Consider the following 15,148-nt stretch of genomic DNA (forward strand, 5'->3'; position numbering starts at 1 on the left):
AGCTACTTGTAGGGTAACTCAATCTAATCTCGCTACTGCTCAAAGCCAGCAAGCCTAGAAGCACCCATAGGCACTTGTCCTAGCTCTTTGCAATAGTGAATCGTTTCTCATTCAGACTGGCTAGCACAGAGGAAAACTGCAAATAAAGACCTCAAGAACACTCCTCCAAGAACAAATGAAATTCCTAAAGTAAATTTTCATAATCGTTTTCAAGACTGAGCTCCATAGCATCACATTGACCTCTGCTCTGCAGGATAGCAACATAATCAAATGTGCAAAAAATCACCCGAAGGCAATTTGCAGCATCAAACAAAGCTCTCATGTTTGTTTAAGCAAATAAATAAAAAGGTACATAAAACGCATCTGGCATGTTAAATCTGAAAACTGGAAAATGCTGGAGATCTTCAGCAGCTCCTAACTCTAATTCATTAAAGTACGAGATATACACTATACCTAATACAATGAGCCAGCAGTGCTAGAAACCTTTAAACAACTGAAGTTAGCTGCAGTAAACCTAGGCCTTAGCATTTACTTATACTTGCTTGGAGTTTTTAGCTACGTAATCCATTGTGAATAATGGCAGCTACTTCTTCTACGTAGCACAGTTCTTGTGTCACATCTAACGCATGGTGCTGTTTGCTGCCTCTTCAGTCAACCCACTCAAACTTTCCAAACGTTACTTGTCCCAAACCATGATGAATCGATCAAAATAAAGAGATCAGAGCACATACATGGTTATCCTCACTCCATGATCTCTCTCCTATAAAACAACCCTTCACTAGCCACGTAAATCAGAATCACCTGGAACTGAAGATAGTATCAGCTGGAAAGGAATTCAGTTGCCATCTCAGTTTAAGTAATAGGCAGAAATGTCCAGTGAGTTATCCGCACATTAAACAGCGTTCACATTTGAAGACTGAATTTGCAGAGGCAAACTCTGAACATAGAAACTTATACCTGCATTATTCATGTTTTTTACCATCCCAAAGTACTGAATAAGGGAAAGAACACAAAGGGATAGGTTTCCAAAGGAGTTCAATTGTCATGAGCTGAGGGTTTTGTTTTTAAATTTTAAATCAAACTCCAATCATATCTGGAGTTGGTTTGGTGGTATCATTGGAAAGCTGCCTCTTACTTAGATTCACAGTGTGAGAAAAACTCTAAAAAAAAAAGAAAGAAAGAAATCTAATACAGATCAGATGAAATATGTTTTTCTAGCCTATTCCTATCTAAAAATATAACGAGCACCTTGCTCAGATGCAGGCAGGGGTGTAGAAGACGACAGTGAGCTCTAGAATTATGGCCTAGTGTTCCTGAGCCTAATGTTGCTCAGGAAGGAAGGCACAGATTTTCTTTTCTTTGGTGGACTAGAATTCTTTTCTAATACAATTCTGTTGACGCTTAATCAGAATAAATTTTTGACACAAAATTACAAAGATATTTTATACAAGAAATGAGCAATTCATAAAGAAACACAAGACATCAGCGTGCCGCTTCTGATTTACAGGATTCACTAGAGTCCTCCGGGCATGACAGCAATCTCTGAGACTAAGTGCCTGGGCACACTCAGATACAGTAAGCGGTATCTGAAACTACCTTTCATGATAATTGGCAATTAATACAGACATATAAACCTAACTTTCAAAAGTGTCTTCACTACCTAGCGCTTCACTCGCTGTGCTACTCGGCTACAGATAAGTGGTCCCAGTTTTTAGGACTGCAAAACAGATTTCACAAACACTAATTCATATACGCTTATTACCAATAAAGCATTCAGATGACATTAAAGTAACAAGCCCACAGAGTAAAGTCTGCAAATATAAACAATTCAAATAAAAATTACACAAATAAATCATCTCTATTGAATATTTGACTACATCACTGAATGATTACCTGCATGTGTGTATATACACATACATACATACATATGTATATTTATGTGTATACAAATATGTATACACATCTCGTATAAAAAGGAAAACTGTATTTTAAGTATAGATATACAATGTACGGTAGTTGGGTTTGAATACACGTTCTGGAGTTCCCAGTGTTGGTCAAATTCCTCAAAAATTACCGCTACCAAATGAGCGGTAATTTTAGGAGCAGCTAAACAATAACATCTCTTTTGAAAATCCTCCGTGCTAGGTTACTTACCAGCTAACGTACTAGTGTGCCTGAAAGCCCGCACCTGGGAATCTGACAAACCAGTCAGAAGAGAGATCACCGTGTCCATCATGTATTCATCGTAAATGATGCTGTACTGACACTGTCGAATGAGCACTCCAATGAACTCACAGAAGTTGGAGCGAAACTTTTTCCACTGTGGCCCAGGCATGGTAAGTGGATAATCACCGCTGTCCTGAAGAAAGAGAAAATGAATATACTAAGTATTAAAAGTCTCCCCATTTAATTTATTACCCACTTGCATTCGGGGCTCTGCACACTCCAAAATGCGCATCCAGACTTAATTCTCTTCCTCGAGTGCTGGGTCAGGAAGGGGGACAAAGCACAGGGAAGGAATAGTTCAAAGTCTTCAAGGTCAAGACCTAAAGGAAGGCTTGTGTGATGGCAGGTTTGTGTCCCTCTCGCCCCACTTCCATCCCATGTTAATATTCTAAACAATCGGTTAGGTCTCCCACAAACTTCGCTTTACTCAAATTACATTTACAATTGAGATCTTACCAGAAAGTAAAGGTTGCCCTTTTCTGATTTTATGGACTTACCCTTTTTCTAGTGATTACTTTCTGACTGAAGCACGGCAAATTTTTCTACAGATTCATATTCCCTGAGCAAGTTCACAGACCCCGTTTTCCAACGATTATTGCAAAATTGCAGCGAGCATGTGAACCGTCAATTCAATTAAACTTCACTCCCCTCCAGGACTACTGTCTCACTCTTCTTACCTCAAGCAAAACTGCCTTTCAGTGAGATTGCCCTTCCCCAATTACAAAATGCTTTTTTTCCTTCCCCTCTCCAATGAAAACCACTGTCTACAAGCTCCCCCTCCTCTGCTTTGTAAGCCAGCTCCGGACTCTCCAGAACCCCAAAGCAGTAGCGTTCCCTCCCGAGTCTCTCCCCCCATGATAAGCAGTCGGTAGCATAAAGGTCAATCCACTCGCACGTTTTTATTCTGCGTTTTTGTGAACAACGAGCAGTTCTGCTCTCTTGGGACTTAAAGCACAGATTGAACCACGTAAAGCCAGTAACTTAAGTGCAGAGGAGTTGCAATCAAACAACCTTTTATCTAAACTTCATCAAGCGTAGTCCCCTGCAGCAAAAACCTACCTAATTTAACTAAATCATACAGACATTTCAGTTATACTAACATAATGATTAAAGTTGCAGAGGCAAGCGCTCAAATGTTAGAAAAAGACAAAATTGCAAGACAGCCTTAATGACCTTACTGTCTCATTCATCACAATGGCTGAGCGGCATTATCTCAATGAGCAATATATTTTTTTTTTTTTATCTTTGTGTGCCCAATTTGAGACAAATATGAGGTTAAAAATTAAAAAAAATAATAAAAGAAGAGAATTTAGAGAGTTGTAAAGCTCTGGACACAGTTCAAGATACCTCCTCACACATTCAATTGTAGCTGTGAGTCCTGAGAACTTCTGCAAATCAGACCAAAGTGTTTCCTAGTAGAAACCCAGCTAAAAATAGAGTCTAAATTATGCAGTGCTGGACAGGACATTTCCCACAGAATGATGCTATCACATTTCCGGCACCCAAATAGCGAAGCTGTGAGGAAATTCCAAATAGTGGAATTCCCTGTCTCCAACTGAACCTTAGGCAGCAGTGAACAAAGTTATTTTCATCGCTTCCAAGTCCTGCACAACTGTCTTTCCACTGACGATGAAGAAAACTAATATACCAATCCCTACCACAGATGCTGAAATTAAGACCAACAGCCAGCTGATTACTGCAGCACTGAAAGAAGAACGCAACTATCTTGAAAACGTAGAGCGAGCAGCAAATCTGTGCATCTTCAATGGAAATCAAGATATTTTCTGGGCAGCACACCGGGCTAAAGAATACATGATGTAAGATTTTAACCCAGCTAGTGCTGTGCTTGTACTCCTTTTTCTTATTAGCTCTAGGCTTGTAGGAAAGATTTATTGTATCACAAATACGAAAATGGGTACTTTACACCATCTTCGCACACCAAGTGAGCACCAGTCCCTTTTCACCCTCATCTGACACAACAGTCCTGGAATTTTCAGTACATTTTGGTACAGGGCAGAAACTATCCCATTAAAGTGGATGCTCGCCATGGGAAAATGGCAAGTCTAAAGATCTAAAGTGAAGCTAGGTTGGGCTGGTAGACTGTCCTAATGATTTTGAAGAGAGCCCTATCACCTTTCTCACCCTCCTTCGCTCCCTCACCCTCAAGTAGGATCTTCTCATGTCTCTTATTTGTTGACTCTCTGCCTTCAGCCTTTGAATTGCGCTTGGATTGAAATGGGATCTCGGGGAGCGAGAAGACAGCAGAGCAAGGAAAAGGCTCTGGGAGCAAGAGTCTTAGGCAGCACCTTAGTCTCATGATGACGCGGTGGGGGATGAAATGAAGAACTGAGAGGCATGGTCCCCAAGCATGCAGAAAACGGTGTCACTTTACTGAGATAATGCACGATAAGCTGGCCCAGCCACTACTGTTGGCCCCTTTCTGGCTCCCTTTCCTTCACTGCTTACTACAGACTTAAAGAAAGAAAGAAAGGAAAAGAAAAAGAAGGCTGCAGTGGCAGGATGGATTCAAGGAGGCGGCCTAGTCAGTCTGCACGGGGTCGGGGGAGCACAGCCACCATCACGGCTGAAAGGAGGCAAGACATAGATCTCGCGGGCCTCTAATTTCCCTCTTTCTCCAGCAAGCTGGGAAGCCTCAAGAGGATCTGCCATATTTAGCTCGAGATGCCCCTACCCCAAAGGACTGGCACTGACAAGTGGTGCCTGCTACCAACAGCTCTCCCAGAACCACAGGATTCTGCTTCTGAATCTTGAAGGGGCGGCCACAAAACAGCGCGCTCAGAAGCGTACCAACGCAAAGCTCGTTGCAACTAATTTTAAAATCTGCTCAAGACTGAGAAAGATTACTTCATTTCATTATGCGTTTTACCCTGAACACTAACGTAACCTGCTCACGGTGCCTTTCCTAAACGTTTTTGGCAGGTCTCTTTTGTGATATACGATGTCCTGCTAGGCACAGAGCAATCTGAAATATTATGATTAGCAATACGAACAAATAGGTCACAAGCCAATGACAAACTCACCATGCTGTCACCACTGGATATAGGAACATCAATAGAAAGCCACATTAAAATGCCAAAATGTTTGCCACTGCCAACATGGCATGACGATTCCACATCTCAAAATATCTACAGGGTTGGGGATCTAAGACTAACAATTGTTAGTCACACCTTTGTGCTAAAACCCATAAACTCTTTCATAAATCTATTCAAGTATTAAGGCAGAAGGTAGCACAGAATCTTTCAAGAGAAATTTTAGGTAACGGAGAAAAAGTTTACACACTAGGAACTAGAATTTGTGGATATGTCTTGCTAACATGTACAGTCATACTGTGAAAAAGCACATTTGGAGGGGACTCCCCTCGCTTTTCTTTTGGGTCTGATATCTTTCCTTCCTGCCCTCCCAAGATGACTTTTTTTGGCAAAAATGACCAAGTCCTACACAAGCCAATAAAATTAATCACAGAATCACAGAAGAGTTGATGTTGGAAGGGACCTCTGGAGATCATCTAGTCCAACCCCCCTGCTCAAGCAGGGTCCTCTAGAGCACTTTGCACAGCATCGCGTCCAGGCCGGTTTTGAACATCTCCAGCAAAGGAGACTCCACAACCTCTCTGAGCAACCTGCGCCAGGGCTCTGTCACCCTCACAGTCAAGAAGGTTTTCCTCATGTTCTGATGGAAACTCCTGTGTTTCAGTTTGTGCCTGCTGCCTCTCGTCCTGTTGCTGGCCACCACCGAGAAGAGTTTGACCTCATCCTCTTGACATCCTCCCTTTAGATATTTGTACACATTGATGAGATCCCCTCTCAGTCTTCTCTTCTCCAGGCTAAGCAGGCCCAGCTCTCTCAGCCAAATCTATAATCTATAGATTAAAATTATAGATTAATCTATATTCTTTCCTAAACTTTCCAAGCTGTGCACTATGGATGACAGAAAGATCCTCTTTTTCTACACCAGCAACATGGGAGTTTTTATTACAGTCTTTTTACAGAGAGATACTAGGGAACAGCCATCACCACACAGGAACTAAATAACAGGAAAACTGGCTGCACAGGAACCTGATGCAAGAGCTCAAAGGTGTGTACTGATGCCCCAGTAGGGCCAATCCAGCTCTGCAGCGTCTCTGAGGAGTGTTTCTATTACCTGCTCGGCAAATACGTGGAGCTGTATTTCTGCCTTTATCGGACATTAAGCAATTGCAAAACCACACACAGTTGATGTGGTTATTTGGCAGAAGCAGCCTGATCCAACACAGCATGGTCTTATCTACATGGATGGGAGTATCTCTTGGAGCACCTATATTCACAGAACACAGCAAATCACGCCTCTGCAAGAGAAAGTTGCTTTTTTTTTTTTTTTTTTTTTTACAATATCAAAAGCAGGAGTTTCTTTTGAGGCATGTTGACTACATGTACATTTATGACTCTTTCCTCACAGCTTCTTTCAGGCTTCTTTTAAAAGCTTTAAAAGGCTTCTTCACTTTTGAACTGAAATGTTTGTAAATACACGCAGTCAAATTATATTGAATTCAGCGATCTGGCAGCTCGTTCACTTTATGTGATCCATCTCAGGCAAATACAGTGAAAGCACAGCTCGCATTCCGGGGAACTTGGGGACCACAGAAACCTTTATGGTACTGGAGACAACTTTGGGGACACGTCACAGCTGGCTTTTCCTATCACCCTAAATTTTCCAGCAACCAACTATCTCCATCAGTGCTTGATGGGGGGGATGTTGAGAAATACTGCCTTCTGTCAGCTGTGGGACAATTCTCCCTTGGGCAAAATTCACGTTCTTTGGCTTTCTCACAGTACCCTGCCCATCCAACTTTGCACAATGGGACTTGCTTAAAGGCACTGTCCAATGCTGCTTTCAAATTACATTAGTAAAAATTCACTGCATTTCATTAACCATTGTTGGGTGCTGTTTTAAGAAGCAAAAATAATTCAACCAGAATTCAGCACAAATTGATACAATCCCTTTTCCTTCACTGCAAACCTACACTTTATTCACTGCACCCTACCCGACCCTGTGCACAGTGGCTCTGACTCGCAGCTCCTCAGTGCAGCAAAAGGAGCATCTACACAGTCAAAGTTAAGCACATATTCCATGTTTTGCTGTTTAGGGCCACGAATTTCCATGAAGATGGAAATTCTGCAGAGCTTACTCCTGAAAGAGAGTAGCGTTCATATTTATGGTTTCCCTGATCACTTTTTGAATCACAGCCTTGGCCTCCCATTTAGAATTGGTCAGAAAAAGACACCGCAAACATGAGAAAATGCAGACATTTCAGTGTTTGTTTTCCTCGCTAAATAAAATGAAAACTCAGAATACTGAAGCTTTCTCATACATCAAAAAAATCAAAGAAATTACAGTTTGAAAATCTCAAAGCTAAATATCATTCATCATTAGGAACATTTTTATTTTGACGGAAGATGTCCAATCTGAACTGTAACATATTTATTTCAAGCAAAACGTTTACATCTGTTGAAAGAATATTATTTCCTGTAAGGTTGTTCCAAAATGGTAATTTTCATGTCAAGTTAATTTGTTTTAAATTGCCACTTCAAAAGAAAAAAAAAAGTACTAATTTGTACGCGGAAAACATCCCAGAGCGCCGCTAATGCCTAGCCACAGTCCTGTCTCGAGCATCTGCAGTTCTTTGCTGCGCGATGGCAGTTTCGAGGGGCCGACGGCAGAATCCAGACCGCCACCACCGATTTTGTAGGATGAGAAAGCTCTCTACCAATCTTCCTACCGCTTCCTCTTATTAATCTCTCTGATACAGTCAAGTGTGATACCTGGATAAGGACCGACAAGGATATCCCACGAACAACGCAAAGATATATGGGAGGGTTCACAAGGAGCCAGTCCAGGCCTAGCACGCACCTAGTCTGGTCCTTGCAGAGCCACCAGCTATCTTTGCACGGTATTTCTCAGACCTGGCCAGGCTCTCTTACCACACTGGATGTAGGCTTGCTCCATGCTGCTGTGTGATAACACACTTATGCTCTTAAACTGACTGGATCACAAAAAGTTCAGTACCAGTATTTCGGCATTCAGGGCCCACTCGCTCTTCCAACAGGAGCGGCTACGCTACCCTTTCAAAATAGTTCATGACTTTGTGTTTCCATTATTACTCTTTCCTCAAGCCCACGTCGGCTTGTTATTTCTCATCCAACAGTCTAAATTGCCACTTTGCTTGTTTACTCCGTCAGTGCAGTTTCTTTTACTGAGACACTGCTTATCCACTGGTTTCTTGCCCACTGCATTTTTATTAACACACACATATATTGTCATATATTTCATAATGTTTAAGGCACTGTTTATATACTATACCTCATCAAATTCTTCAGTCATTTTCCTTATGATTTCTGCGTTTTGCATGTTCCTGAACATTTCAATTCTTACAGTACCTGTGATATAACGAAGGAACAAAAGAAATTAACACAACTTGGTTTCGTTACGTCAAAATATCAATCTCTAAGTTTTTCTGCAGCCAAACTTACAGCGAAATACATATGAAAGAGCATATAATAGCAACAACACCAGAAACACTTCGAACAAGACTGTCTCTTGAAGAAACGGGCAAAAAAAAAAAAAAATCATTTGTCCTGTAAAGTGCTATCAGACTGGGAGTTAGTAAAATTTTCAGTCTTTTTACAGCTGAGCAGATGTGATCCGGAAGGAATCAAAAAGGAACGTAGCGCTCACGCCGTGTCGGCAGTTACTAAACGTTTTTAATTTTGTGTGTAAACTCGGATGCAGACCACCTCTCAGTTCTACAGCCGGTGCTGGCGATGCTCTGCTTTTGCTGATGGGCCAGCGGAGATGCACACAAACCGTGATCTCTGTGCGGAGACACAGGAGGGATTTTCCCACGGCTCGGCTCAGCTCCGGACCGGCACGGCTTATCGGCAGCAGCGCAGCACGGTGTGAACGGAGCTGCAGCACCCGGGGCCCCGAGCCAGCTCCGCCGCGGGCGGGCGCTGCGACGGTCAGCACGTCTCTCCAAAACCGAAGGCTCGCTCCAAAGGGCTCCGTCAAGACGTGAGCCAGGTCGCGACCAAAAGCAGCGATTGCGTTTATGTTATGTTTACGTTATGGATTAGCCCGTTTCCCCCATGTTGCCTAAACAGTGAAGTTGACAGGATTAAAGTTTCATTTTGAATTGGACAAAGCTACTAAAACGAACAGGTTAAAACGCGACAGCAGTAAACAAAAATTCGTGCTAACTTGATGCTAAATACCATCAGTATAAACAAATAAAATATTTTTACACCATGGTATTGCCTTTTCAACTAAACCTTGTCTAATCGCCCATCATATAACACAAGTCAGTACAGAGAACTTGCTTGATCTTCTTTTGCTAACGGAGGAAACGTAGAAAACGTAAGCAAATTACAGAGCTAAAAAAACCCCCAAACTACAGAGCTACAAACCTCACCCCAAACTTGCCAATATTACAAAGGACAGGCATCCTTGCTATTGCTAAAAATCCAGCTGGATTAGTGATCCACCATCTGGCTCCAGCATACAAACCATAACAGTAGAGGCTTAACAGCTAACGATATTGAATTAATTCCTGTAAAAAGGCTAAATCAAGACGGAGTTAAGTGTATTAAATATCATGGAAATGTTTTAATTCCTATATGTTATTCCTTCAAAAACAAGCATAAGAAACATATGCATTTCAAAATGAGCAAGCACAGTTACAGCTCACCAGATTTCTTTATCTTCACAGGGGTACTGTCTTACAACACAGCTTAAATCTTGATTTCTTGAATTGGTAGCGCTTCTTCACCAAGTGATATTCACTTGTTGCCTATTTCATACTAGGCTGTCAACCTCAATTCTAATAATGGTGTTTCAAGTTTGTGCATGGCAATTCCCATATTTTTTAATAAAGCACTAGTAATATGCTATGTTCATGTTAAAGAAACCCAAGACAACCCTCTTCCCCAGCTGGCCAAAGCACAATCCTGGCTGTTTTTCAAGGCAACTGATTTACCACTTTGTAAGCAAGCTGTAAAGATTCTCCTCAAAACGCATTTCACAGTATCATCACAACATTTCGGTGCTGCAATGGTCAACTCTGTTCAAATCATAATTAGGGGAAGGCTAATTCTTACTACAGTTAATGACATGAAAGGTTTGCCTTTTTTTATGATTACCGAAAAGCTAAACCCTCAGATTTTAAGGTGGATCCTAAAACACAACACAAGTTCTATAAAATACAATTAAAGGTGTGGAGTGCAAAGAAACAAAATTTATTCCTATGGCCTCTGCCTTATGCATAGTGCCATTAGTCTTCTATCCTTTCCTAAATTGAGTTATGTATAAAGCTTATACATATATATACACACATATATAAAATGAAGAGGATTTAAATTGTCTAAGTCCATTAACAAATTCAGCAGCCTATTCCACTTCAGCACGAAGCTCTCAGTTCAAGCTTATTCACACATTGTGTTTTAAAATGTCTTCTTGCTACCGAGACGTAGGTAGAAAGCATCCACTTCCTTAATGACAAAACTGAATATAACTTTCAGTTAAAGACAGATATCAATGTAATTGATCGATAATTAATCACGTCACCCAATTTGGCTTTTAGAAGCGTAAAGAAAAAAAATATACAGATGATGCGACATTATCTCAACTATGGAAGAGTGAGAAAGACTAAGAAGCCCATACAAAATTGTATTAATACACTGAAAAAAAAAAAAAAAGGCCACTGTATAAGTGGTATTTCACTACAATAGGACACAGTTAAATATTATTAATGAAAACAAACTACTCATAAGTTACTAGTAAAGGGACCCTTGAAATCTAAACTACTCCAGTTGGTACCAACTACAGACTGTGATCCATAAAGCCAGCTGCAGTCTCCGCTATTGGACCTTCAGTCGCATAAGCTACGCGGCCAATTTCAGCCCTTCTCTTTTGGATCTCCTGTCCAAACTCAGCAAGCTGCAAGGAGAGCAGTGGGAAAACGCAACTCAAGAGTCGACAGATATAAGGTAAGCCCACGGTCTCCTGCCAAATAAGTATTAATCCTATGAGACCTTAAACTCACGGTGACTGAGTCATCTCTCTCAATCATACTAATTGGAAAAATAGTAGGAAAGTGATTGGTAACCGGAAGAAAGATTTATAAAGGCATCAGGATGAAGACACTGGCAGGTTTGAACTGCAAAGTATAAAATGAAAAAAGGTAATATACTCTTCTGCATTAGTTGAAAGTTAAAAGTTGGGAGAGCACTGTGGAGTAATCTTTACATGACTGTTGACACTGTCGAGAGAGGGCAAGTTTCATAAAGAACCTGCAAAGACGGGTGATGATTACAGAACTGCTGCTGTCCCCGATATCATTCAATGTGCATTTCCTATACCTTTCCCCACACTTACTGTTTGGATCATATGAAAGAAAGAATTAATTTCCACAATGCCCATAAGTGCCATTTTTAATTGTCTCAGAAATGTTAATGACCTAATTTTTGCAGCAATTTTGTGTTGAATTCTCAGCGCCCAACTGTTTGGGGAAGAGAGCAGCCTGACACTAACAAGAAATCAGAAACCTGTAAAAAAGTTTACTTCATGCGACTAGCTCGCCACCACATAGGAGCATTAAAGCAGATCTTCCCTCATTGGAATCAGCAAGAATTAACCACTAATCTAAATGGAAGCAGTACAGGGCCAGCCGGACCACATTCAAATAGGCATGCAGGCTCCTGAATCCCATCAGGGCTCCTAAGACTCCACTGATTTCTGTGCATGAAAATAGAAATGCTTTACTGAAATCAGAAGTCGAGGTTCTAAAAAGAAATCTGCCTAAATATTTAGTTGAAATTGAAGCAGATGCCAGAATAGAAGACTTATTCCCCAGTTCTTCCTGTTGCACTTGCTCTGCATTGCCCAACCTCTGCCACAAATGAGACAGGTATTCAAAAGTCAGTATGTTCCTACAAAGCGCAGCCTCAGCTCCTCCTTGAACAGTTTCAGACTATGAGCTCTACTGAATGAATCCGTAAGAATCCCAAGGCAAAAAAAGAAGTACGGCCTCATGAGGTTAAAACCTTATCAACTGGACAATGATAGGAAACAACACTAAGAATTTGGGTGGCTCATCTGAGTCGATCCTCCCAACGAAGGCAGAACCAATTATACAATGGGCCAGTTCCTGAAACGTGTTCAAATGTGTTTTCTGAAATCCCTCTGCAGCGTTAACCCTTGACTGCTCATCTGACCCACAGTATACACAGAAAAAGTGTATTCTCTTCATTTTTCTGATCATCTATCGTGAATCTGAAGATGGTTAGCACATCTCCCATAAGTCTTCTCTTCTCCAGATCAAATAATCACAGTTCATAAAATCACAGAAACGTTTGCTGGAAGAGACCTCCAGAGATCTCTCGTCCAGCCTCTCGCTCAGAGCAGGACTGTTAGATGAAGGCAGCTGTGGCTTTCTCCAGCTGGGTCTTGAAAACCCGCAAGGATGGAGACCCCATCATGGCTCTTGGTACCTGATACAGTGCTGCACCACCCACCTGGGGAATATTTTCTTAATGCCCAGTCTGAGCCTCCCAAGTTGGAATTTGTGACTGATACTCCTCATTATATCATCTGCTACTAACGAGAACTCTCTCCATCATCTTTGCAGCTCCCCTTCAAATAACTGTAAGTCGCTATGAGAGGGCCTGTTGGCATCCTCTTTTCCAGAAAAACAAATGTGGCTCCTTCTAAAACATGAATATTAGACAAGACAAAGATTCAGCAGCAACCGTCTTTTCTTGAATTTTGAGATCTTGATTTTGCAACAAATTTGTCCATGTAATTTCCTTTTCCTTGAGTTAAACAAACAAAAAAGACAAAGACCAGAAATGTTACAGAGAACGGCATATATCCCAACGTGAGACTTAAGCAGTATTAGAAACATTATATGCACAGAGCCGACCTCCACCAGGCAGCAGAGAAGATGGCAAATAAAGTCATTAGTTATCTTGTCATCATGAACCGATACTTGAGCGTAGAGACACGCTTTACCATAGCAACACGATGTTAACCCGGAGAAAACCTGCAACCAAATCTAGGTTCCAGACTGGAGGAAACTTTGGTGGCTACAGTCCTTTCACCATTTCTACGGCCCTTTGGTACTTTCTCCTCCCACTGCCTGCCTGCCACCTGCAGTTCCTCCTCTGCGCTCATTAACGTACAACCATGGCACATACATATAGCATACAAAGTAATTAACTGAGATGGCAAGAGGCTCATTCAAAGGGACCACTACTGAAGCATTTCTAATCTCATCTCCTCCATAATACAAGGCACAGAAATTTGTTATTGTTCTGGTTGAAGAACTTAAAAATAAGCAAGAAAATATGTTTTTTTTCTTATTGCCATTCCAAAAAATAGCCAAACCGTTTCTGCTGAACTTTCAAAACCAAATTCAGCCTAAGGCAGACAGCCAGTATGGAAACCTCAATCTAAATCTGTTAAGGTTTAACTAAAATGGTAACTGACTTAAAAAAACCACATTAATAGTGCCTATAGCTATAAGCAGGATCAATAAGGGCCATCAAAAAATGCCAGTTCAGCTGGGAGGACTTACTAATCGTTTTGCCTACCGCAGAGCTCACTGCATAAAATGTTAGAATTCTTGTATCAAATCCTTGCAATTTCTTACACCCAAACTCAAGGACAGTTGTTTTATCTTTAGAGCCAACGCTTCCATATCACGCTGACAAGTTCAGAGTTCTGAATTGGATTAGAAAGTTGATAACCTTTTAAGATGATTGTTTTACATGATTTGAATTGCCCATCGCATTAAAAAAACAATATGAAATTTGATCCAAAAGACACCAGCGAAGGTGGTAATTCCCTCATTACAGGCATGGTCAGTTGTCAGAGTCGAACAAAGCTTTCAATAGATCTTTCTAAGGATCAGTGCTGCTATAAATACGCTACATAGCAGAGAGGAGTGCTCTGAATGATGGAGCTGAAAAAGTTTGCTGGTGACAAAACTATTTAGAACATCTAGAATTAAAGCTGACAGCTAACACTGCCAAAAGATTTCATAGTAATGAAAGTGATAAAACGGCAAATAATGCTCTTCAGGGAAAAGGCACACTAATTCCACAAACCAGGAGCAGGAAAAGAAGCAGGCCTGCATAATTTAATGGATCCAAAAATAGTACACGTCATGTACTCAAGTCTTAAAACGTTGATAAAGGAAACCCCCTCACTTCTGAGTTTAAGGTAGATAACATTGTTTTGGTATTGTTCTCCAGTTATCTGCATTTGGAAACAGTAAGCTGCTTGGCATCTTGACGTTAATACCCCTGACATTGAATAACAGAAGCCAAATAATTATCAACTAAGCCACTAAACTTGCGATGTAGTATGTGTACTGAAAGACTTCACAAAGTAGGTCTTTTCAGGCTTTGGTGGCTTGAAGTATGAATTCTCACCAGGCACACACACCTTTTTGTCAGATAACTGCACGCTTGAGTAAGTGACTTAAACAAGGAAAAGCCTTGGAGCCTCTGCTACCCTAAAGGCAGCGCTTTGTTCCTCGTAAGGTCTGAATGCATCTGCACGTTGAATGGTGTGTGGCCGCGGGGAGGCATATTCTTGAGGAGAGAGGGGAAACTTCTTTTTCAAAGAATAGTGAATGATTGTTCCTCTATTGGGTTTTTCCCTAATTCGGTATACACTTTTGGAAGTGGGATGACCAGAACTGCATTCAGTGCTCAAGATGCAGATGCAACATGAGCTTATGAAGTAGCCTGGTTTTGTTTTGTTTTGTTTTTTAGTATATATCGATACACACAAACATCTGTCCTTTATTTCTAATTCTTAACTTTGCCTTTCAGGGCACTGCTAAGCAAAAGAGGTGGTATTTTCA

At 41.1% G+C, this 15,148-nt stretch overlaps 1 protein-coding gene across 9 annotated transcripts in view; it reads right to left on the reverse strand.

Annotated features, from left to right (window-relative positions):
* STAG1 (STAG1 cohesin complex component) overlaps positions 1-15,148 on the reverse strand; it is a 199,636-nt gene that overhangs the window by 88,173 nt on the left and 96,315 nt on the right. For all 9 annotated transcript variants that reach the window (XM_068954519.1, XM_068954516.1, XM_068954517.1 and 6 more), the window contains 2 exons: positions 8,584-8,660; positions 2,155-2,359 (listed from right to left, as the gene is read on the reverse strand). In XM_068954519.1, the coding sequence (XP_068810620.1) occupies positions 2,155-2,359; positions 8,584-8,660 (282 nt within the window). The remainder of the gene's footprint in view (positions 1-2,154; positions 2,360-8,583; positions 8,661-15,148) is intronic.

Source organism: Struthio camelus, chromosome 9, assembly GCF_040807025.1.
Source record: "Struthio camelus isolate bStrCam1 chromosome 9, bStrCam1.hap1, whole genome shotgun sequence".
Classification (NCBI taxonomy): Eukaryota; Metazoa; Chordata; class Aves; order Struthioniformes; family Struthionidae; genus Struthio; species Struthio camelus.